Source organism: Perca fluviatilis, chromosome 12 (assembly GCF_010015445.1).
Source record: "Perca fluviatilis chromosome 12, GENO_Pfluv_1.0, whole genome shotgun sequence".
Taxonomy (NCBI): Eukaryota; Metazoa; Chordata; class Actinopteri; order Perciformes; family Percidae; genus Perca; species Perca fluviatilis.
Window position 1 is genome coordinate 8,487,038 of NC_053123.1, and position 23,216 is coordinate 8,510,253.

General features: G+C 41.1%; 1 protein-coding gene across 3 annotated transcripts in view; it reads right to left on the bottom strand.

Moving 5' to 3' along the window:
* adarb1b (adenosine deaminase RNA specific B1b) overlaps nucleotides 1-23,216 on the bottom strand; it is a 140,459-nt gene that overhangs the window by 44,920 nt on the left and 72,323 nt on the right. The window contains exon 1 of one of the 3 annotated variants that reach the window (XM_039817905.1): nucleotides 4,256-4,438. The exons of the other annotated variants lie outside the window; for them this stretch is intronic. Within the exon in view, the coding sequence (XP_039673839.1) occupies nucleotides 4,256-4,355 (100 nt within the window). The 5' untranslated portion in view covers nucleotides 4,356-4,438. Of the gene's footprint in view, nucleotides 1-4,255; nucleotides 4,439-23,216 lie in introns of those variants that run through there. 3 annotated transcript variants of the gene reach the window in all.

Consider the following 23,216-nt stretch of genomic DNA (forward strand, 5'->3'; position numbering starts at 1 on the left):
CAAGTCTCTTCCACTCCGATGGATTGGGAGCGTCTGGTGGTGCAGATCCCCCTCTCTGCCCCTCTCTGCAAGTTACAAAAGCTCATTTTGGAGATTTTGCTGGCACGGCAGAAAAGGCCTCTGTTCCCCATTTCCCATATTTCATATACGGCCCATTGGCAAGCATCGTCTACGAGTGTCATGGCTTGGCACATTTATGAGAGATGCATTGAAGAACTTATCACTTGGAAGATATGCTTAAGTTCAGCATTTTGAAAGTCACTGTGCACTCTATGAGAATTCACTCGTACAGCAAAGGTAAACTTTGATCCTCTACATGGTTATGCCATCAATAAATACAGGTCCTACAGTATATACAACTGAAAGTCACAGGTTACACTAAAAATAATAATAATAATAATAATAATAATGATAATAGGCAAACAATAAACTATAAAAGGATGAGATCAAATAAATAAAGATAAGTTTTTGAATGCAGTATTTGTACCCGTAACAGTTGTTTCAAACTGTAGCATTGCTTCCATTTAGAGCTGGGCAATATATCGATATTATATCGATATTGTGATATGAGACTAGATATAGTCTTACATTTTGGATATCGTAATATCGTAATATGGCATTACTGTCGTCTTTTCCTGGTTTTAAAGGCTGCATTACAGTAAAGTGATGTCATTGTCTGAACTTACCAGACTGTTGTAACTGTTCTATTAGTTGCCTTTACCCAATTAGTCATTATATCCATATTACTGATGATTATTTCTCAAACATTTCATTGTGGAAATATTTTGTGAAAGCACAAATACTCAACACTACAATATCGTTGCGGTATCGATATCGAGGTATTTGGTCAAAAATATCGTGATATTTGATTTTTTCTCCATATCGCCCAGCCCTACTTCCATTGCTTACTAAGTAAAAGGTCTTAATACTTCTTCCACCACGGTGTAATATGTTGTATGCAAAATCACAGAAAAAGCTCCATCATCCTGTGATGTGAACCTCAACTTTATTGACAGTACCATGCATGTCCCGTCAACATTAAATTGGATTCAAAAAGGTTCAAAAAAAATTTTGTAAGAAATGTACAAACTGAGCTACACTGTCAGCGCTGGGTATGGTCTTGCAACACCACCTATCTATTCTGGGATAGGGGACAAAACGCTCTGGCTTGTTTGATATTTCTTTAAACTTATTACAAGCGTCCGGAGCGGCGCTGAGCCCCGGATGCAGTGACGGCGCCCTTGCAAAATAGATCCCCGCACTGTACATCTGTTGATCAAGACTAAGGCATAGGGATGTAAATAAATAATAACACACTATTTCTGAAGATGCTCTGATTTTGCCTAATTAGACCTCTCAGTACAGTGTCTGTGTGTACAGATATTGCTTGATTGACATCTAACACAGTCTCCATTTAGCTCTGTGGCAGCTGTTAGGGCAAAATAAAAAATAAAAATGACACTTGAATCCATAGATATATTATGCTTGTATCATTCTCATTAGTCCGGTGACATCACATCATTCCCTACATAGCTCCACCCACCTTTAACCTGATCTAATTAACCAACATGATTGAAAACACCTGTGCTAGTGTGCAAATGTTGCTAAACTGGGTAAAGAATGACTGAACCCCTTTTGCATGTAAGTCGTTCCATGTTATCAGCAAAGTAGCCATGTGCTTGAGTCAAGTTATTCAGGTACTTGAGTCAAAATATTCAGGTACTTTAGTCAAAATATTCAGGTAATAACTGTAAGTCTGAATGAGAGGTAGGACAATTTGCACAAGCAGCTTAAGGGTAATGTTCTCTTTGTGTTCATGTGTGCCATTCAACAGTAGACACATGCAGACTTTCCAACTGAGCTGAATTACCATAGCATTTAATCAAACGGAGCTCTGTCAGTGGGGCTAAACTAGTATTTTAGAAGCTCATGCACATTAGGAGTTGTGTTCAGGGCTGCGGTGTGGCGTGGTAGTTTTTCCACTACACGGTACCTGCTCAACTCGCCTCGCCTCGACGCACTGTGCGTTTTCCAGGGCAGATTTTAGTACCGCCTCAGTGTGGCTGGTCCTCATAGCGGCGCCGCAGTAAACTGCCGTGACCTAACGCGACACACACACACAGAACGTCGAAGGTGTGTTGTTTTTGCCACAGCCAGAAGACACATTTTGTTTCAAATGAAGCCGGAGGTAGCAAAAAAAAAGCAGCTGGCTAAACTATTTAAAAATGGGGGGTTTGTTCAGGCCCCCCCCGTCGCTTTCACGTCACCTTTTGGTATCGCCTCAGCTCGCTTGGAACCTCGACTGGGGTGGTACTAAAAAAAAGAACCTGTTAGCAGGTACCAGCTACTTTTTTTCGTAATGGAAAACCAAAAAAGGCGAGTAGAGTCGAGGCGAGTCGAGCAGGTACCGTGTGATGGAAAAGCGCCATTTGTGGTTGATGGCACAAACTCAAACAGCTGGCCGTGGTCGACCCCCTGTATCGACATGCTGAAGTGTCCTTGTGGAAGACACTAATCCACACCTAATGGACTACCCAGTCCAGTGGCGCTGCGCTGACTGTGACCTCACTGGACAAGGAGATTTTTCTTGAGTCGATGTCACATTATTTTACCCAGGATTGTCTTAAGTAACTGCCTGACTTCATCCTCACAGCTAGCATTAGCTGCTAACTCCAACGGGCACCAAAGCAAAAGTACTAAGCAACTTATCGGGAGGTGTTCCACCGCGGGGCATTAAAGCCGACTCAGAGATCAGGTAGAGCAACGCTGGCCCAAAGTCCCGCTTAGTCATCGCTTCTGGCAGTATGGTGAAAAAGTGCCACTCTCGCTCCCACGGTGATAAGGGAGAGTTAAAAAGGCCGGAATCAGACCGGTGTAATGCTGATGGACGTAGTCGGTACCTGAGCGAGCGGGTCTCGAGTGCGAGTCGAGGGGCTAAAAACGCAGCATCAGCAGTGGTGGATTTACGTGGATGAATGGACTCGCGAGGAGCAGGAGGATGCCCGTCCAAGAGGGGGGGGAAAAAAAAAAAAAAAAAAAATTTTCTGATCTGATTCACCCAGAGAGAGAGAGAGAGAGAGAGAGAGAGAGAGAGAGAGAGAGAGAGAGAGAGAGAGAGAGAGAGAGAGAAAGAGAGAGATCCCTTTTACTCAATAGATCCATAATTCTGATGCTTGACAACAACACAAAACATGTTTAATCAAAGCAGATTGAGTAAATCTAGGGCTTCAGACTTTCTTTTTTTTTTCTTTTTTTTTTAAGAACTGCAGTTTCCATCGTCCATGATCGCCCATTCAAAAACTGATTGACATTTTCAATACACATGATAACACTGGAGTCAAATTGTTACTGTTTTCTGAACAATGGTCTACTGGTTAAGACACAGTGATGGTAATGTCCACGGTCAGACTCCATCCCCATCTCTCTCTCCCTCTCTCTTGATAGGTTTATATTTTTTTTGTTTACGTCCATATAAGAAAAATGAAATGCGTATTTTTTTAATTTATAGGCATGTTTCTTCAATTATATATGTGAATTACACATGCATTGGGTCGTCAGCTAGCAGGGGACTAAATATCTTGAATATAGGTTTCCTAATTTGTGGACTAATAATAGAAATCTAATTATATATAAAAAAAATGTAATATAAGACATTTCTCTGACAAAACAAACATTAAAGGATTGCTTATTGAAAAACCACATAAAAACCATATACTGACTTCTTTTTTTTTAAATCAGTTATTACTCGGGTCAAGTATAATGTCCTCCGTAACAATTGTCTTCTACACATTATTGACAAAAAGTTAACATAAAAACAACTTCAAATTGCAACTGAAAATTAACTGTCCATTTATAAAATATGCTACAGGTTCACAACCCACCCACCCACCCACCCACCCACACACACACACACACACACACACACACACACACACACACACACACACACACACACACACACACACACACACACACACACACACACACACACACACACACACACACACAGAAAAACATACTGTGAAGAATTAAGAGCTTTGTAACTTTAAAGCATCGACAGTGTTGAGAACAGATTTCAGAGCAGTCTGCTGCTGCTAACAACTTCAAACTTCACAAACAAGTGAAACAAATTATTTATCACAGCCTATGCACCTCTCTCTTCTCTTGCCAGTTACTAAACATTACAAAGTCTACAGAAATCCAGCTCAGCATCCCTCTCTCGGTGTGTGTGAACAGCTGCCGTCAGGGGGGTTACCTTTGCGTTCCGAGCGCTTCTTGCGCCTCCTCTTGAACCTGCGTCGGATCAGGCAGTAATAGGAGCCCAGATTCTGCGCGCCGTTGGTAAGAAGGGCCATGGCTTGGTCAGCACTTAGACTGTTATTACAAAATCAGCTAAACAGCTTTCTGACAGCGACTAGACTAACCTGGAGCAAACGCAACTTCGGCTGCTGGGCTCTCACTGTGAACACCTGGTCTACCTCTCCCTTCACTCTTGTCCAGTTTGTGCAGTCAAGCTAATGCTATTCAGAACTCCACACACCTGCAGCGTTTCTTTGTTTCTACTTTAGTCCTTCCCTTGTATCCGAACTCTCTTTCCCTCCCTCCCTCCCTTTCCCTCCTCTGTTGACTCCACGTCTGCCCTATCAGTAGTCAGAGAGGGGAGGCGATGGGGTGGAGTGTGAAAAAGAAGGAGGGGACTAGCAGAGGAGAGAGACTCGAGTTTTCATGCGGTTGTGAATTAACACGGGGAGCGGGAATTAAACTCTCCACCTGCCTAATCCCGTCTCAAAGTAACGGACGTCTCCGACGAGCAAACACAACCTCTCAAACACAGGTGGGTGCACACTGAATACAACTCCAATATCCTTGCAAGCACACACACATTTACATTTGTTCACACATACCATTGAAACCTGCTACATTTAAAAAATAAAAGTCAAGTTTTCACTTGCCTTTTTGCCCCCTTCAAGATTTTATATTTCTTGTACTTGTACTAGTATTCCATCTCTACTCAGGTACCTCCTGTAAGGATGAGAGACATCTCAGAAAGAAACACTCTGCCTACCTCTAGTGGTAATCCTTTGTAATTACATCCGTGATGGAACCACATCTTCCGAGCAGCACATTTAAAGCCACAGGGAAGTCACTAATGCTTAAGACAGTGATCATTGTGGCTGATTGATGATTCTTAAAATATAAGATGTTTTGTTAAAAATTGGTATAAAAAAAGTCTATATTAAGCCACTTTAACCAAGTGTACAAAAGTCTATGTTAAGCCATTTCCAACCGATTGTGCTATAAACAAGGCTAGAAAGGAAAAAAGGAAAAAGAAAAAAGTTAAAGAGGAAAAAGAAGATGTTCTGAGTAAGTAATGAGCAGAGCTGCTGTCTCTGTATCTGGATTAGTGGCAGTAACAGTGTGCAACAGATGTGGTGAAACCAAGTTAGTGGTAGATACAGAGGGCAAGTAAAGGTACAACAGATTCACGCTCCATTAGTGGGGATTATTTAGCCATGGTTTCCACAACAACTGGACTTTCCCGGACATACACTGGCTGAATTGTTCCAAAATGTGGCCGGTCGCAGCCATTGTTGAAGTAATGGCATGCAGGTTTTTCCACTGAGTGTGACTGGATCTATTAAATTAGCCGGAAACTGTTATTTTTTTTTCTTCTAATTCATTCATAACCTGAGTGCAACAGTGCTTCCCTGGTTAATGTAGCCAGCCGTGACACAGAACATTGATTCCCAACCAGACATAATAAACATATTACTATTATTGTTATAAAATGTGTTCCCTGAAAAATGTAAAGGCTAAAGGGCAACAAAAGTTCAGACATCAGCATACCCCAACTGACAGCTTAGTTATTTTTTCCTGCTAACTAATGCGACTTCTAGGCCTTATACAATTCACTATTTGACCAGTCAACTAGAATTTTAGACTACACACACACACACACACACACACCGGTATTCCTATTAATTGATTGATTGATTGACAGTGTTTATTTTCAATATATGAAGATTTGTGATTACTTATAATTCCTCACGGGGGAGACAGAAACTACGCACTAAAGCTTTTAAAGCTGCTGTGGGTAGAATGCAAAAACAAAAGACGGAATTTAAGGTAGAGTGAGACCTCCCTATGCCCTCTCTGTCACACGGGCATACGCAGGCACAGAACAGCCAACAGGAACACTCTCTCGCTCGCTCTGATATGACCTGTGATTGGCCAACGTCTCCCATGACGGGTTAGATTATCTACAGCCTGACAACAGAAGTCTAGTTTTCTCTCAAGACTATTTGAATTACAATATGCTAATAGCTTATTATGGATCTTTAGCCCAGCGACGCCAAAAAGTGCCTACCGCAGCTTTAACACTGATGGTAAAAGAATGAATTGAAGAGGGGAGAAGAAACAGAGACATAAAAGCTTGAGAAGAGTAAAAAGCAGAGGGGAGGATATAGAGAAAAAAAAACTTGAGTGAAAAGGTAAGATAAAGAATGAGGAAATGAAGAGTGGGAGATGAAGTTGGATTGAAGTGAGAAAAGGTAAGGTGAGGTGAGGTAGAATCTTTCCATACGAAAGCGAAGGGTTTTCTCCAACCACTGGGGTAGCTTAAGGTCAACGAGGCGGTCTTCTCCACTTCCCGACTCCACCGCAGCTTCCTTCCCACTGCTCAACATCAGATGTTCTTAAAAAGCAAATTAAGAGAGTTTTTTTGGGTAGAGGTTTGCCAATTAAGCACATGAAGTTCAACTGAGCAGAAAGAGAGAGAAAGAAGAAAGCGAGGCAGCGACTGAGAAACGGTCAAACGGAGAGACAAATTGAAGATAAAAAGGCAGATGGTTAGAGTAAAAAAAAAAGAAAAAAAGAAGGAAGCCAGCCAAAAGATTTGGGATAAGAGTTGTGGCGCAGAGAAATTCAGCCTGAGAAAGCAGATGAACTTAAATGTTCTCCAGACGCAAATTCATTCATGCTTCTATGCGCAAGCCAATGACAACTATGGCTGGCCAAGTCTCACCACAACTGCCTCTGGCTGGGTGACTTGATTTTGTTTTGCTTAGTTTTCTGAAAAGGGAGACTAGCCAGTCCACTTCCCTTTAGTATTTGAACTTATGGAGCCAAAGCTGCAGACGTGGGAGAAGGGAGTCGGTGCATGGCCCACAGAGTCACGTGTTGTTCCACGGGCAGATATTTTACCCCCTTCTATCCCTCGCTTGGCATTTTCAACACTGAAAGGACAAGAGGAAAGAGGCTGTGGTTACGCAGGCAACGCTCAGTGGATATCCAGCTTGAGCGTGTCCTGCGATGCCTGAATACCTGAACCTGAAGGCAGATGAAAAATGTCCCGGCAGAAGTGGAGTTTCATTGCCTTGTGAGGAAGTCTTCACACGTTCCTCGAGCAACGCTCGCTGAATTTCGTGTGGTGCACGGAGACTTACAGAGAGGGAGGGAGAGGCTGTGTTTGAGAGATTAGGGGAGACATAGAGGAGAGCCTTTTAGAGCTTTGGGAGTTGAGGTTAAGTGTAGAATGTGTGTGGGGTGGTTATACTAGGGTCTAATAGTCTTTCATAACTGGAGTAAAGAGATGGTGGGGGGGGGGGTCCTCTTATGAAAGAGATCCAAAAGTCAGTCAACTGCGGGCGATAAGAGGAGTGTGCGTGACTGTAAACCTCGACTCCCGGTCTTCAGCCAAAAATTAGGCCAATGGCTCGGTAACTACTAGCCACACACACACACACACGCACACACGCACACAGCTAGCCAGTGTCCTGAGAGCCATTTAACGCTCCCCGTCTTTGTGACCTAGTTTTTTTTTCTCAGACATGTATACACAGGGACACCATTTTAATTAATCCATCATTTAATTAACTGTGTGTGATCGTACTGTGATTGATTGTTTGCTTGTATGTGTGTGTGTGTGTGTGTGTGTGTGTGTGTGTGTGTGTGTGTGTGTGTGTGTGTGTGTGTGTGTGTGTGTGAGTGTGTGTGTGTAAAAATGCAGGGGATAGAGAAGCTGGATCCCCATGCACTATTCTTCCTCCCTTGTGTACGTCTGTTTGTTCTACTGACATTCGTCCAGCAGAGGGCAGCACTGCTACAAGATGATTAAACATTAGGCAGCATGTACAAAGAGAACTGTGAATGTCTTTCATTTGCTTGCACATTTTAATCTAATTTTCATGCGTACTTCTGTAATTGCTCATATATATATATATATATATATATATATATATATATATATATATATATATATATATATATATTATGCTGCTCTATCCTTGAAGGTAAAATCCGTGATTGGTAGGGAAATGTGTCTATTTAGTAGAGCTTTCAGTGACAGTCATGGCCAACATGGGAATGCATTGTGAAGCACAGTTTTGCACAATCAGTGAAAGTGTACTTAAGACAAATTTGAGTTTAATAGGCCAACAGAAGGTGCTGACTAAGAGAACACATCAGATCAAGCACTCTCATCACATATACACACTAAGGCCTCGATCAGACAGAGTGCTTTTTAGCCGCCTGGGCGGCTTTTTGCAATTGTTTTCAATGAGAGTGAAGCTTTTTGCTCGCGGTTTTCTGCTTTATGCGCCTCATGTTTTGGCACGAGCGCCCTGAACACCCAATCGGATGATTTGAGAGGCGGTTACCTAGCAACAATAAAAAAATAAAAATTATAATTTTTTCAACAAAAAAGGCAGTGCACCTCACGTTTTGCAAGCTGCAAAAATCGCTGTCTGATCGGGGCAGAAGTTGGTTTTAGAAAGGCTGCCAGTGCTCTAAAAAAAAATTAAAATAAAAAAAAGATTACTGTCCTGGCAGTTTTGTCTTTTGAAATAAGAAGCCAACAACCCACATACTGAATGTAATGGACAAAAATGGAAATTTTAGATTTTTTTTGTCCTTTGATTAAATAGATGCTTTATAACAGGCTATCAGCAAAGATTTTAGTAAAACGTGATACCTACTAGACATATTAGATTCAACTTTATTGTCATTGCACATGTCACAAGTACATAGCAACGAAATGTAGTTAGTGTCTAACCAGAAGTGCTTAAGCCGTGACTAAATAACATATTAAATAACATGTGCTACAGTATGATTAAAGAACATATTTACTTGGCTATATTTCCAGCATGGTTCTGTGGTTTCCCTGCAGTACTTTCCTGTATTCATATCAACATTCTGAGCACCATTTTAAGGGAAAGATTGTGTGATTCTAAAAGTCCTGGGTAGTCCATGTTGGACTGCATACTGTATTTCATTGCTGTAATCATTTCAGATTCAGAAAGGGCTTTATTGCTAAGTACGTTTTTTACACATACCGTACAAGGAATTTGTCTTGGTGTTGTTGATGCATGTCACATTCTAGATGTAAGAAGGATAAGAAGAATATAAACAATATAATATAACTATACAAATATACACACAGTATGTATTAATAAAGATAGAAAATAAAATGTAAAATAAAATAAGTGTACCATCGCAGAAAACAGAGTTAAAACACAAAAAAAGACAAAACAAAACAATATGCACCAACACACCGTGTCACCCTTCTGCGGCGCCTCCTTGGTTATTTAGGTGATGGGTTAAATTCACAAGGCAAGGGATTAGAAGCGGCTACACATTTCTAGTCCTATTTGATAGTGCAGGGCTCTAAGGATTTGGTGTTGCCAAAACCATTTTGGTCACATGCAATTTAAGAAATGACATGGTCTCTAGAGGCTGCACTGCTTTGTTAAACATAAAAAATGATACATTTCAAGGTTTACGATCACAGAGAAAAACTGTATTCAATCCCTGACAGAGAGGCTCGTAGCTTGGCTGGGCACTCAATCAAACACATTTGGCAGTGCGGGTAGCCAGTGAGGGAACGTGTCCTAGGACACAGCACTGATGGCACCAATCGGTTGGTTAGGGCTCTGTGAAATGAGGTGGAATCTGCAGGGGGACAGTGTGAACCTCAATATTTGTTATGCCCTCTTGATGACAGTGACAGTGGCAGGTGAAGAAGCAGCTGGTGGCTCCGTGTGTATCAGAGGGGCCACATGGCTGTCGACAACCTCACCAACAGTGCATGGTAGTAAATCGCTTTGTAAGAGGAATAGATAATCAAAATTCGCAAGAAAAACAGGAGAGAAGGCCATGAAAATGAGTAAACAAATACCTTAAACTGTAAAAAAAAAAAAATACAAAAGATTTTGTATATTGAATCTTAGAGCTGTAGTGTGTATTCTATGTTGTCTCAATGCAGGTAGTAAATATTGGCTGATATTTTCAGCGTTAGTGAGGCAGGTTGCCTTCTTAAAAAAAAACATATCTAATGTGAGGAAATACACACACGCACGCACGCACACGTTTGTGGCACTATCTTTGTGGGGACCCGTCATTGACATAATGCATTCCCTAGCCCCTTACCCTAACCATCACAACTAAATGCCTAACCTTAACCCTTACCATCACCCTAACCATAACCTAATTCTATCCCTAATCCTAAAACCAAGTCTTAACCCTCAAACAGCCCTTTAAACTTGTGGGGTCCAGCATTTTGGCCCCACAAAGCTGTCGGGACCCCACAAGTATACTGGACTCCTGGTTTTTGGGCACCACGAATATAGTTAAACAAGAACACAAACACACACACACACACACACACACACACACACACACACACACACACACACACACACACACACACACACACACACACACACACACACACACACACACACACACACACACACACACACACACACATCCAAGAATAATCTATAAACAAACCAGACTGGCAAATAACCTCGTGACTTCTAGTAGCTTCCAAAAATCTGATTATCCACATCATTTCAGAAACCCCATTGCTTATTTTGCATCATTTACCAGCCGCAATATTTTTTTAGTCTCTCTAAACAGAAGCCTGCTTCTGTTCGAAATAAAAGAGGGCCTGTAAATAGGAACGACTTAATTCTTCCTATGGGAGTTCCCTTTTAGTTCTCAAGCCTGCCATCAGCTCCCACTGCTGGGTGTGGTCCCCTCCTTACCCAGACCCTGGCACTCCGCCTGACAGATCTGCTTCACTGCTTGTGGCTTTGGTTTTTTTTTGGCTGGGGCTTGACCAGCAGTTGTGGTGTGCGGTGTACGTATGCGTCTTGTGTGCATGTGCGATCACGTAAGCAAGGGGGGGAACAATGGGCGGCTCTGTGTTAGCCCCTCTGGAAATATATACACCTAAAGGGCAAAGCCAACAAGCTGTAACAAAGGAAGGGCAGCGGAGTTCAAGCCACACAGTCTACGTTCCCAGTGCAGGTCCTAATGATTGTTTAGGAAGTGATGCACTCTATTTTATAGGGTTTAACCTATATTTCATACCTATATCAACCAACAGGATGGCATTAGAAACATACGCCCAGAGTACCCATAACAAAAGGCATGACATCCCTTCAAACTCCTGTGCTTCTCCAATTTTCTTTGAGATGTGACCAACAACCTGAGGCAAATACCAATCCCGGTGAGCTGCTTTGATTTTGTTTCACACTTGTCACGTTGTTCCTCATGTCAACTCTGGCTCAGCCGGGATGCTGCAAACAACACATTTCGACCTCAATCTCTGGGATATTCCTACAAGATTAGCATGTTGTCATGGCAACACAGACAACATCTAAGTTGTTTTTCACAGTCTAGTTGCAGGTAGGCTACATGGATGTGATTTTGGAAAGCATGTTGCTATTAGATTTGCACAAATTCAGGGAAGAAAGCACCATTGAGATACTCCCAGTTAAAGTGTGAACATAACTAGGGCTGCTCTCTCTTAGTCGATTAGTCGACTAATCGGTCGTTTTGGTCTTAGTCAACTTAGATTTCTTTAGTCATTAGTCATGTTTTATGCTTTTTTTCATGCTGAATGACTTATTTCCAAGAAACGTACGAGCACATCTCTGGTAAACACAAGAATTAAAGTGGTGCTTTTGCATGACTCTTTGCGGAGAAACTCAGATTTACAGATCTGTCGATTAAATCAACTAATCGATTAGTCGATACAATTGAATGAGTGTTAGTCGACTAAGAATTTCTTTAATCGAGCACAGCCCTAAACATAACACATACTTTGGCCAGGAGATGTCAACACAAACGACCTGAATTGTAAACAGTGTAAATCAATAATTCAATTGTAAATGAATATGATTATAAATACAGTGTGCCTGGCAGCATCCCTGAATACTGTGTGCCCCCCTCCTACACTAAAACACACACAATGCATGTTACTTGCTCATAACCTACAACAGAATTAGCCTATCCTGCTTTCTACATTTCTCTTCACCTTTATAGCCCTCCCTCCCTTTATTATATGTCACAACACACGTTCTCCTATGACGTATGAGTCTCTTTTCTCAGTCAATTTATCTTTCTACCCTGCTGTGTGTGACCTTGTTGATGGCACAACCTTCCATTTCCTGTGTTATGGAGAGAGAAGAGGGGAACTTGAGGTCACAGGGAAAAAAATAGTTCTGGTCGCAAAAGGGAAAAAAAACCCCGGATAATAAGGGGTGTGTAATTAACGAGGCAAAGACAGACGTACTGAGGTGGAGTGAGATGGACAGGGGAATAAGACTGAAAGGACAGTAAAATATTAAAGATGCCAAAAAAAATCCCAACTCCATAATAAGCTGCTCACTTTTAAATTCCAAAACTATCCTCAGATAGTGAAATTCAAGCCAATGGAAGCCTGCCCTGAAACTATTGGATTGACAACACACACACACACACACACACACACTTACTCAAAAGGTTTTTACTGCACTGCAATGCGGTGTGACATTGAGGATAATGACTGCATGCACGCACACCCACAGCCACACACTGTGTGGGTGTGTGTGTGTGTGTGTGTGTGTGTGTGTGTGTGTACATGAGACTGCAGAAAAAACACCTCTGAATCACAAAGAAACGTGGAAGTGAGCAGGCGTGGACATTTCAGTCCCCACACTGTTGAAAAGCTTTGTGGGGGTCATTTGTTATTGGACTGCATGGAGGAACAGTTGGGGACGTCGTGACAGTTTGAGTGAGTGGTTGACGCTCATGCGACAGTGTGCCTACTTAAAGGGCAAAATAGGTTGTTTGAAATTGCCTTTAAAAATGACCCCCATTACCATTTCTCAAAATGATGTATGAGAATGGGGATTAAATGATTTAAATCGTGCGTCTCTCACGGTTTTCCACAGATTCGGAAGCAACTTGTGGCGGATGGGGAGAGAGAGAGAGAGAGAGAGAGAGAGACACGATGCCGGCGCAGTTGGATGCTGTCCTCATCTCCTACTTCAATGCCTAATGAATCTATCTCTTTCTCTCCTGTCTGTCTTTCACTGGTTGAAGCCTGAAAATACTGTAAAACTAATTAATAACATAACTAATTCCACTGGTCGGGCTGTTCAGACTGATACCTCCGGTTCATCCTCAACACGGGCCTTTTTCAGTTGCGGAAAATACTTTTCAATACTCATCTGGATTGAAGCAGCAAACATTCAGTGGAAGAGTAAAACATTATTTATAATATGTTTATTTGATTCACAGCTGCTACATAATAGTGTTTTCACCTCGACAACCCAACTGCATTTTACCTCAAACTTGCGACTAGTTAACTTTCTAAAGCAGGCGCAATCGCTTGTTTGCTAAGAGTCGGGTCGGGACTCCAACGTTAACGCACTGACAACATTTTATTCAGAATCTTAAATATTTTTATAACACTTTTTAAAGCACCCATATTATGCTCATTTTCAGGTTCATAACTGTATTTTAAGGTTTTACCAGAATAGGTTTACATGGTTTAATTTTCAAAAAACACCATATTGTTGTTGTACTGAACAGCTCTCTCTCACTGCTGCAGATCCTCTTTTCACCTGGTTTCTGTTTTAGCTACAGAGTTTTTTGATTGCACTCGCACATGCTCAGTAGTTCAGATGTAGATCATGTCAGCTAGCTAACTCTAGAGACCGTAAAAGAAAGCCTGTTTCTCCAACTTTGGTCAGTTACAAGGCAGGATTAGCTGGGAGACTTCTAAATGAGGGCACACATGTAAGTAGTTCTTTTGTAGATTATGGTGAACTTGTGTGTGTTGTAGCAGTGCTTTGCTATTGAGAACGACCTAGCATGCTAGCGTTAGCATTAGCGTTAGCATGCTAATGCTAACGGTTAGCATGCTAACGAGCTAACGGTTGTGGTTAGCCAGCTCGTTTCGTACTGTGACGTCACAGTCGGAGCCGATTTTGAACAGCTCACCAGGAGACTGAAGGCAGGACACATTCAGAAACCGTATCTCACTCAAAACAGCATGGATGGATTTTTTTCAAAGTTTGTATGTGTGTGGAAGCACCAGAGACACAAAAGAACACCCCAAATCCCAGAAAAAGTGATTTTTTCATAATATGGGCACTTGAATGTGTGATTGTGTAAAGGTGTTCACGAGATAGATACCAACCTTTCGTGAACTTGTGAATTTCGCCAGCCGTCTTCTCTCCTTGATGGAGACAGACGCTTTGTGCACGGTGGGATCGATGGTGTCTTAAGCCTCCAACGTCACCTTACAGGCACTAACCCTCACTGTAACCATTGACATATATAAAATGGACCAATAGACCCCGTTGCTCTGGACGGAGACCAGTCAATGCTATTAGAAGCACTTTTCCGGTGATCTCTTCCTTTACTGCGCAGCCTCCAACTGACAGAGACAACGTAAATGTGACGTGAGCAACGTGTCTGAAAGTTGTAAGTCTTCTGGTAGCTGTGCCAAGAGAAATCTCAATCATTTCCAATCTTACAGAGACGGAGAGTGTAGGTATATGTAAGGAGATAACATAAGCACAGGCTAATTATTGCTAACTAACATGCTAGTTAACATTAGTAATTAAACCTAAACAGCTAACATAAGTCGAAACTGCCTGCGAGCTTCTCCTGTACTATACGGTAATTCCTCTACTGTGCGACAGTAAGTCACTTAGTTATGACACAATCGTTAGCGTATTTTTACAAAAGCGTCTGCTACGGAGCCATAACATGAGGTACAAGGTAATGGAGCCTTTTATACATTGTCGTGTTTCTTTAGAACTAAACAATGGACAAATAGAGTCTTTAAATGCTTCAGATGTAAAGTTATTCGCAGTCAAGTGACGTAAAAAAAAAATGGCGGTCAGTGGAATGCTAACAAGAGGTGATACCTTTGTAGCAACAAAATGGCGCCATCGGAGGTTCGCGTTCAGAAGCGAAGCTTACCCCCTTGACTGTAACCTTAAACATAACCATTGCCGCGGTGCCTGGAAGGTGACGTTTGGGGGCTTAAAAAACCCAATACCGCACGGTGGGAGGAGCTGTGTGTTTGTGTATGTGAGTGAGACCCAAGTGACAGAGAGACGGAGGAGAGCAGGGAAAGGAAATGCAGAAGAACGTATTTTAAATAGCGTTAAAAAAAAAAAAAAAATTATAATAATAATAATAATAATACGGAAACGCAATGTGCGGCGGCCCGGTGTTGATAGTGAGGCGGACCGCCACACAATAGTCCATGTGTGGGAAACACTGGGCTCTTCTAGACTTTCCACCATGTTACCGAGTCAAGTCATTTCGCAATTTTTTCCCCCCCAAAAAAAAAAGTATCACACAATGTATCAACACACACGTGAGCCCCGTCTCTGTGCGTAACGTAGAGTTTGATTAGATCTAGGTAGAAGCATGCTGCATGCTTATTGGCTCACTGACACTGATGAGTTTTACTCCTTCGGTAAATTTAGTATTGAATGAGGAGGCAAATATCAACCTTCGAAAAATGAGTTAAGTCGACTTAGCGTTTTACTTAACGATTTAATAAATACCGGTATGTCTTTAAGAAGGTGCTATTTTTGGTAAGTTACGGTCACACTTTATTTTACGGTATGCTAATAAGATGTATAAGTCAATACAAATAATGTGGTCTTTATTAGACAGTAAACAAACAGTTATACCCTAATTATACACCATATACCTAAATTATGTTGAAATTTGAATAATGCCGTAGACCCAAATTATACTATATCTAGACACAATTATACAACATTATTGATACTTTTTTTTTTACAATAACTTCATGTATAGAGACTTTTATTTTGAAATTGAGGGCTTACTTCTGTTTCCCTTCCTACTCTGCCAAGTTTCCGCTCATCTTTTACATGCAGAACAATGACTGGATTATATTTATTTCATAACATTGCAATGTTTAGTCGATTATTTCAGTAGTTAACCTAACCTCGCTGGGTACTAAGCTACCTTTTTACTTCCTCTTGATCCCACTCAGTCCATGAACTCTGTTGTTTACTTTTCCATCGAGAGTAAATAATTCCCATGTTGGCTAACTATTACAGATTGGGGAGGATTAAACATTATTAAAGTGATATTGCTGATACTTCAGTATTGAACACTTCTTAGCAGTAGGTCTAATGATTAAAGCCCAATTGTGAGAACAGGAGGCAGCGTATGAAATGATGGTCAGGTGGTTTAGACTTTATCATGTTCACTCCAAAGTGTTAGATTCCCTGTCTGGTACAGAGTGCAAGAGCCCACAGGAAACCCACCAGCCCTTTTTCAACCTCTGGTTGCCAAGTCCCAACTGTGTTTGCCTGGGTCTGGGCAACCGTTGCTGTCCAGCCCTGCATATATTCTGGACCTTTTGCAATATGCAAACTGTTGTAAGACTTGAAAGTCGCTGAACAAACGCATAATGTCCGATTATTGATGTGTAGTACGCCTTTAAACAACTTTGCTGCATCAGGAGAGTTTGAGGTCATCCCAAAAATAAGCCCTTTTCTGGCTTATTTTCCTCCTTCACCTGCTCTGATGGTACTGCATGAGCATCCCTGTGCGTAGGGTGCCCACGCAGGTGTACATCAGAGTGTGTGTGTGTGTGTATCAAAGAGAGAGAGAGAGAGAGAGAGAGAGAGAGAGAGCGAGAGAGAGAGAGAGAGAGTGTTCCTCTCCTCTAGCTGTTACTATCTGGGTCAACCACCTGGGGAGTTGCCAAGGCCTTGGTAAAGTGGGCAGCTGGCCATCACAGCTGGCCAGCTAACACTAGCGCGCGCACACGCACACGCACACGCACACGCACACACACACACACACACACACACACACACACAGGAAAGGGTAGAGCCACCAGGTAACATCTGCATTGCCACCATCCAGCGTTGCCACCTGAACCCCCATTATGTTCTCTGGGAGTTAAGGAGTGAAAGTGAGAACTGTGTGTGTGTGTGTGTGTGTGGGGGGACAAAATTATTGAAAATGAGTGTAATCATAGGGGAATGTGTGAGTACATGTGTTTATGTATGTGTGCATACAAGGACATGTTCCTCCGCCACTGGGTTCATTCTCATTGAACAGGAATGTGGAGTCCCAGCTAATTAGCCACTTCCAAGATGAAGAATAAATCCAGCCCGCAGAACCGCACCAGGCTCCTTTTCTTTCAGCCTTGCTGTTGTACAATGGTGGTTCAGGCTTTCCCACACTGCTTTTATTCAGTGGTCGCAGATAGGATTACAACAGAGGTACTCAAAAAGTAGGCCACAACATGGTGTTATTCACAATTCTGAATTGTACAAAGTGAGCGTATGTCAGGGTATCCAGTAAAGTAGGCACCTGGTAAAATGAGAACCATTTGTGGGATGCCTTTCTCAGTAAGGCGTGTTGCTGAAAGACCGTACCGGGGCCCAGAGAGCTTAATGCACTGTGAATTAAGAAAACACATGCATATGGACACAACACGAGCAAATCAAGAAACATCTTCAACAATTTGACAACAAAAGAAAACATCAATTTGACATCAGATGGGCCGCATTTAGAAAAAGCGCTACAAATGGAGAAGCTCACAGCACAACGGAAACTGTTTCCAGGGGGCAGTAAAAAGTGATGCACACGGCTAGGACACGCTCGTTGTTGCCATGGTTTGTGGCTTATTAAGTTATTGAAGTTGACCATCCGTCATTGTGATCGTATGATTCAGATAAACCCCCCCAAAAAACCGTAACAACATTTTAGCTCATTTTCCAACACCACTGACGGAGAGCCGGCTTCAATAACGTCATAATCCACAAACAGTAACAACAAGCGCGGCGTGTCTGCGCACGTCACTTTTTAATGTTCCCTGGGAAACGTTTGTGTTGTGAACTTTTATTTTATTTTTTTTTAAATGATAGTGTCCTCAAATTGATGTTTTTGTGTGTCGTCAATTTGGTGAAGATGTTTCTTCATTTGGTTGTGTTGTGCCTATTTGCATGGGTTTCTTTATCTGCAGCGTGTTGAGCTCTCAGGGCCACCGTAGGACCAGCCAATGTGTGTTTCCAAAAATGGTCTTAAGACATTTTATAGCCTCTTTCATGGGCTTGACCTTGCAATATGACGTGTTTTAGTTTGTCTGTAAAAACAATTAAGAAGGAAAAGTGCAGCTTTTCCAGGTGAAACTGGAAGAACTGACTGGAAAAGGTAGAGACCGCTCTGCATAGCCAGCCAGTTACACGTGTAGGCCAGGTGCAGGAGAAGCACAAACTAAAGCACAAATGGAATAACGTATTTAGACAATTACAACATAATCTTTTATTACAATTGTGGCTTTCATCTGGTAATCCCTGACAAACTGTTATAGAGTAATGTAGCTCCGAAGAATCAAGAGCTAAAGTCCAGTGCATGGATGTATTTTTTTCACAGGTGTTGTATATAACCGCCAGCTGGTTTTCCTGTAAAGGGACTGGGTTCCATAAGTGACCCCACATTCATACTAATAAACTCTCAACTATCAACTCTCAAGTTTTCCAGCTAACACTCGGGGGAATAAATAAAGCAAGATCTGTAGCAATATGGCAAAGCTACCAGACGGTTTTAGTAATGCGGTCAATTCAACAACAACTCTGTAAACGTCTCCCCTCCCAGAAATAAAACCACTGAGATGTCCCAGAATAAGGCCTATTTAACCCCCTAACTGCTCCAGTACGTCTGCCAAACACTGCTCGTTTGGGCGCTGGCTAAACCTTGAGTTAATGTGGAGCAGAACGAGGCAACAAAACCAAAAAAATCTGATGAACTATTACTATACTAAAGTATAATACTCTTTTGAATAAAAAGCCATCAACAATCCCACCACTGAAAGAACTTGGTCTTGGGGAAGCAACAATACTACCGTAAATAAAAAAGAAGTGACAGCCCCCTGGCGCGTTGTTGTTGGTGTCAATGTGCCAGGCCAGAGAACCACAGAGGGGGAAGTTAGGCATGGGCAGATGAGCCTGTGGGCTTGGGCTCGGGCCTCAGCCCCCCCCCCCACCCTTCATTCATTTTCCCTCTTTGCTTTCTTCTCTCTTTCTTAAAGTATTCTTCTGTCTGCCAGGTACACGCCAACACAAACATGGTTGCTTCCTTTTAGTGCTGTGTGTGTACAGCCTTAAATGACGGAATGTTTTGCATCGCATGGTTGCACCGGGCACTGATGAATGCATGCTAGAAGAACAAAGCTACCTATGAAGAAGATGAAGTACGCAGCCTCGCTAAAACACACATGAGCTGTAGGCAGTGAGTCAGTACAAATGAGATGGGATGGTGGGACATCTTTCTGGGCTTCCCATCTGGCCATAGCTGCCTTACGCCTGCTCTACTGTGGACCAGTGAACAAAGCCGGCCTGACAACAATACGATGGTCAGTAGTGTGCCATCCTTCCATCGAATGATACAAACACCACTTCAACACACCATACTAAAGCTGTGTTTCGAAACCGTTCCCTACCACAGAAATAGTGCACTATATAGTGTGTTTGCCATTTTGTAGTGGTGTTCGATAAAATACCCCCAATGCACTGCTAATTTCAGTGCATACCACACTGCAACGCGGTCGTGTTTTCCCGGAGGAGAAGAAGAATCAGGAGCACCTGCGAAAACTGAAAAAGGAAAAATGGAGCGGGCTTTCACTAAACAGTGTACATGTAACATGCAACACACACACACATATACACTAGAGATGGCCCGATACCATTTTTTGCTTCCCGATACCGATTCCAATACCTGAACTTGCGTATCGGCCGATACCGAGTACTGATCCAATACCAGTGCGTCCTATATTTTATTATGTTTTAACAACTGTATACTACTATCCCTGTATGGATGTGATATTATTTCTATCTTTGTTGTCGGTCTGGCTTAGGTTAAACTCTTTGTGAAACATGAACAAACACAAACAATGAATGCCGTAGAACTTTCTCATATTATCCAGTCTGTCAAGTCAGTTATAACGGAAAAAGAACATAAATAAACTACTTTAACGTAGATTTTCTTTAGGGCTTTATTACATGGTATTGGATCCGTGCATAATCTCCAGTACTTCCCGATACCGATACCAGCGTTTTAGGCAGTATCGGAGCCGATACCGATACTGGTATCGGTATCGGACCATCTCTAATATACACACACATATACACATACACACACACATATACACACATATACATATACATACACATATACACACATATATACACATATACACACACACATATACACATATATATATATATATATATATATATATATATATATATATATATATATATATATATATATACACACATATATATATATATATATATATATATATATATATATATATATATATATATATATATATATATATATATATATACATACACATATACATACATATATACATATACATACATATATACATACACATACATATATACATACACATACATATACATACATATATACATATACATACACATATACATATACATACACATATACACACATATATACACATATACACACACACATATACACATATATATATATATATATATACACATATACATACATATATACATATACATACATATATACATACACATACATATATACATACACATACATATATACATACATATACATATACATACACACCTTCTCATTCAATGTGTTTCCTTTTTATTTTCATGACTATTTACATTGTAGATTCTCACTGAAGGCATCAAAACTATGAATGAACACATATGGAATTATGTACTTAACAAAAAAGTGTGAAATAACTGAAAACATGTCTTATATTTTAGATTCTTCAAAGTAGCCCTCCTTTGCTTTTTTATAATAAAAGGAAAAAAATTCACTAATTAACCCTGACAAAGCACACCTGTGAAGTGAAAACCATTTCAGGTGACTACCTCATGAAGCTCATTGAGAGAACACCAAGGGTTTGCAGAGTTATCAAAAAGCAAAGGGTGGCTACTTTGAGGAATCTAAAATATAAGACATGTTTTCAGTTATTTCACACTCTGTTAAGTACATATCCATATGTGTTCATTCATAGTTTTGATGCCTTCAGTATAATCTACAATGTAAATAGTCATGAAAATAAAGAAACACATTTATGAGAAGGTGTTCCAATTTTGTGTACTGTATATATATATATATATATATATATATATATATATATATATATATATATATATATATATATATATATATATATATATACACACACACAACATGTAACTATCCTCCTGGGTGCTCGGTTTGTTTCAGGGATGTATTAGAAGTGGTTTGTTTACATGATGCTGGGCGCACCTGCCTCCATCACACAAACAACCGGCGCATCTACTGACGCTACGATATTTTCAGTGAGTGTCCGAAATCTCGTTTGGTCGTTCCCTATATAGTTTACTATTTCATAAACACTATACAGGGAATAGTGAGTGAGGGAATGAGGGAACGGTTTCAAACACAACTTTAGTCTCTGCTCATCTCTTACTCAGAGGATAACATTTTTTATAAATAAACAAGACCGCTGTCAGCCAAATTGTTGGCATTTTGTTTCTCTGATGTTCTGTTCTCTGCTTGTTTCGTTGCTGCATTGGGAGAAAGCATTAAAGCCATCACGCTGCAGAACTGCATTTGCCATCACCAGGCAGAGGCCGTGGTTACATAAGGGTTCCATCTAATGGCCACTCTTAAAGTGCACTCCAAACAAAGACCGCTGAGAGACAATATGCAAGTTTTAATCATCCGGATATTCTTTCGTTTTATTTACTGATTTCATACTTAATGAAGTGTTTCCCAAAGGAGTCGTTCAGACTGGTGGGGGGGGGGGGACCTCAGGGGCATGAAGAAAATGCACATTTCAGAGTTAAATGCATCAATCTGATGCAGATTCAGAGCAAAATTAAAATGCTAGATCTATGAAGAAATTTTAGCATTTGTAAACAATTGTGTGCTTTACTAAACAGTTTAAACATTAGCATACTGGTTCAAAATCAACTAAGGCGGGCGCCTGGGTAGCTCTCCTGGTAGATCAGGCGCCCAAATATAGAGGTTTACTCCTCGACACAGCAGCCGCGGGTTCGACACCGACCTGCGGCCCTTTGCTGCATGTCATTCCCCCTGTCTCTCTCCCCTTTCATTTCTCCAGCTGTCCTATTTAAATAAAGGCCTAAAAATGCCCAAAAAAGAATCTTAGGCATGCATTTGGAATATGTGGAAATGGCACTTTGAGCAAATATAGGTGTAAAATAGAGAGACAATTCACTACATTCTTATTATTGTGACCCTTTTGCTTCGGTTTGTTTAGTATAAAAAAGAGTGGGACTTAAAAGCAGTGGCCCAGTAGGTACAACTATCATTAGGATATTCAGACTTACAGCGTGTACTACTGTTGGTTCCATGACCAGATAAAGTTGCCGTTGACATAAAAGACACAAAGACAATGTATGTTTTTAATGGCTGATGTTACCAGGGATTTCACGGGACATGCCGCACCACTATGTATTGAAAAAATAAAAATAAAAAATACTGCAACCCGGTGGTTCCTAAACCGGGGGAACACTGTAAAAGCATAAAGGTGCCCTGTGGGCTTCTCTTGTAAACAAACAATATGCGTTATGTTTACATTCAGTTGTTAGGCACCAAAACGCATTGTGTCTACCCCTGAGGTCTTACAAAACAATGCATTTCCATTTGCAAAGCCTATTTTTGGAAGATTTTAAATCATTCATTGTTAACATCTATGTTTACTAGCTTGCAGTCTTCTTTCCCGCCTTTGCTGGTGCACTTTCGTGCCTTTGAGTCAATAAGCGGGACAGTGAGAAACCTGCAGCAAGATATGTGTACTGTATCACGTTGCCCGCCTGCATGTGCATCCTCAAGCACGA